Source organism: Chinchilla lanigera, unplaced genomic scaffold (genome assembly GCF_000276665.1).
Source record: "Chinchilla lanigera isolate Chin_1 unplaced genomic scaffold, ChiLan1.0 scaffold00034, whole genome shotgun sequence".
In the NCBI taxonomy this organism is placed as follows: domain Eukaryota; kingdom Metazoa; phylum Chordata; class Mammalia; order Rodentia; family Chinchillidae; genus Chinchilla; species Chinchilla lanigera.
In genome coordinates, this window is record NW_004955435.1 from 10816039 (window position 1) to 10818676 (window position 2638).

A 2638-nucleotide genomic window follows, 5' to 3' on the forward strand; every position below is an offset into this window, starting at 1 on the left:
GGTCAGGGGACTGTAATCCACAGCCTGTTTTGATTTAAAATGACTCAGAGTGGTAGAACAAATGGATACTTGTGAAGGACATTCTTTGATTAGAATGCATTAAGGACACAATGATTTGTTTAACCTTGAGTTTACGATCCTCCCGTCTCAGCCTCTTGGGTGCTGGGATTACAGGAGTGTCTTGGATTCCTGTGGAAAAGGATAATCCTTTGATTATCCTTGCTAAAACATTTGCTATCTGCCCATTTGTACTAACTACGCCCTAGGCTCTGGCTCAATAAAAGGTGACTGAAATTGGTGTTCCAGGCGGGAGTCGCAGAAGCTGTAAGCCCCCTGCTCCCAGACTTCTGCCTCTCCTGTTTTTCTTCTGCTTTCTTTTTTTTCATCCGCGGGCCCCTCGTTCTCGAGACCTGTCACTACAGGTAATATGACAGGTACTGAACTTTGTCTTTGCATCAATCCAAAGTGCTGGAAGGGAAAGTACCGGGGAACTTTCTTCTCCGCTCTGACTACGGACCCATCTAGAAGTGTTTTCTATCTTAAGCGGGCCTGCCTCCCGCGGGGGACGAGAGCGAAAACAAAAGAGCTACAGAAGAAGGGCGGATCCTGAGCCGGCGAGAGGGACTCCAGGTCTCCCAGACGCACAGCGTGGGAGCGTCTGGCGAAGAGAGCGGAGCGCGGCCCGCCGGACGCGCACGCGCGAACTACAAGTCCCAGCAGCCCCTGCGGGATCCCGCACCGCCCCGCCCCGCCCCGCGCAAGGCCCGCCGGGAGCCGGCCGCCGCCGCCAAGATGTCGCAGACCAAGAGGAGGAAGCTTGAGTCGGGGGGCGGCGGCGAAGAGGGGGAGGGGGCCGCCGCGGAGGACGACGACGGGGAGTGCGGCGCGGCCCCTCCGCGAGCGCGCAGGACTAAGCGCGAGCGGGACCAGCTGTACTACGAGTGCTACTCGGACGTGTCGGTCCACGAGGAGATGATCGCCGACCGCGTCCGCACCGACGCCTACCGCCTGGGCATCCTGCGCAACTGGGCGGCGCTGCGCGGCAAGGCGGTGCTGGACGTGGGCGCGGGCACCGGCATCCTGAGCGTGTTCTGCGCCCAGGCCGGCGCGCGGCGCGTGTACGCCGTGGAGGCCAGCGCCATCTGGCAGCAGGCCCGGGAGGTGGTGCGGCTGAACGGGCTGGAGGACCGCGTGCACGTGCTGCCCGGCCCGGTGGAGACGGTGGAGCTGCCCGAGCGGGTGGACGCCATCGTGAGCGAGTGGATGGGCTACGGGCTGCTGCACGAGTCCATGCTGCGCTCGGTGCTGCACGCGCGGACCAAGTGGCTGAAGGAGGGCGGGCTGCTGCTGCCCGCCTCCGCCGAGCTCTTCGTCGCTCCCATCAGCGACCAGATGCTGGAGTGGCGCCTGGGCTTCTGGGGCCAGGTGAAGCAGCACTACGGCGTGGACATGAGCTGCATGGAGGGCTTCGCCACGCGCTGCCTCATGGGCCACTCCGAGATCGTGGTGCAGGGCCTGTCGGGCGAAGACGTGCTGGCCCGGCCGCAGCGCTTCGCCCAGCTCGAGCTGGCCCGCGCCGGCCTGGAGCAGGAGCTGGAGGCCGGGGTGGGCGGGCGCTTCCGCTGCAGCTGCTACGGCTCGGCGCCCTTGCACGGTTTCGCCGTCTGGTTCCAGGTGACCTTCCCCGGAGGCGAATCGGAGAAGCCGCTGGTGCTGTCCACCTCGCCCTTCCACCCGGCCACTCACTGGAAGCAGGCGCTGCTCTACCTGAACGAGCCCGTGCAAGTGGAGCAGGACACGGACGTTTCCGGGGAGATCACGCTGCTGCCCTCCCGGGACAACCCCCGACGCCTGCGCGTACTGCTGCGCTACAAAGTGGGGGACCAGGAGGAAAAGACCAAAGACTTTGCCATGGAGGACTGAGCCTTGCTTTGCTCCCGTGCGTCTCCAAAGGCAGCCGGCCTGCGTGGGAGAGGCCTTGGGAGGTCGAGGAGAAAGGGAGATCTCATTTGCAAGTAGGGGACATCTCCTTTCCCCTGGTTCCTAGGGAGGGAGAGTGACCTCTGTCTCCGTTTGAGGAGAGTCTTCTGACAATGTTTATTTAAAAAGTGGTTTTCCCCTGGACGGACAGAGTTTGCTTATCAGGGGGCTTTGGAGCCTCAGAGCCTGTGGTGTGAAGCAAGCACTTGTTAAGTTTCTCTTTCTCACGGGGGGGAAAATGGGTACAAATGACGGTTTCACAAGGGTCCATGGACAAACCCGACACGTTGCCCCTCGTCTAGGTCTGAAATTGGGGAGAAGGCTGAAAGGGTTCGATTAGACTCCAAAAAATTTCCAGCGTGACTTAGTATCTCCTTGGAGCTGTGTTTTCTCAGTCTTGGAATCCCCTGCATTTCTAGGTGCCTGTAGGCTCGGGTATTTGTTCCTCATTGTTTTCTAAGTAAACTTTCCTACTAATGATGGAGGGGAAGAGATGAAGTAGTTTCAATAGCTCTGTTCTTATTCCATCCAGAGGGTGCTAAAGTCGGTGAACATGTGAATCCATTAAGTACAATGTATTTTTGTAATTACACAGCATACCTAAGAAGGTCAAAAGGGAACCTAAGAGAAAAAAAGCGCTGCAATAGTGTGGGGTCTT

General features: G+C 59.2%; 1 protein-coding gene across 1 annotated transcript; it reads left to right on the forward strand.

The window, feature by feature from the left end:
- The first annotated feature begins 748 nt into the window (after positions 1-748).
- Prmt6 (protein arginine methyltransferase 6) lies at positions 749-2009 on the forward strand. The gene has a single exon (XM_005388819.2). The coding sequence runs from the start codon at positions 793-795 to the stop codon at positions 1921-1923; it is 1131 nt and encodes a 376-aa protein (XP_005388876.1). The 5' UTR covers positions 749-792; the 3' UTR covers positions 1924-2009.
- Positions 2010-2638: the final 629 nt, after the last annotated feature.

Bases quoted from the DNA above. Each gene is read 5' to 3' on its own strand.
- Prmt6 (XM_005388819.2), top strand. From the start codon at position 793: ATGTCGCAGACCAAGAGGAGGAAGCTTGAGTCGGGGGGCGGCGGCGAA.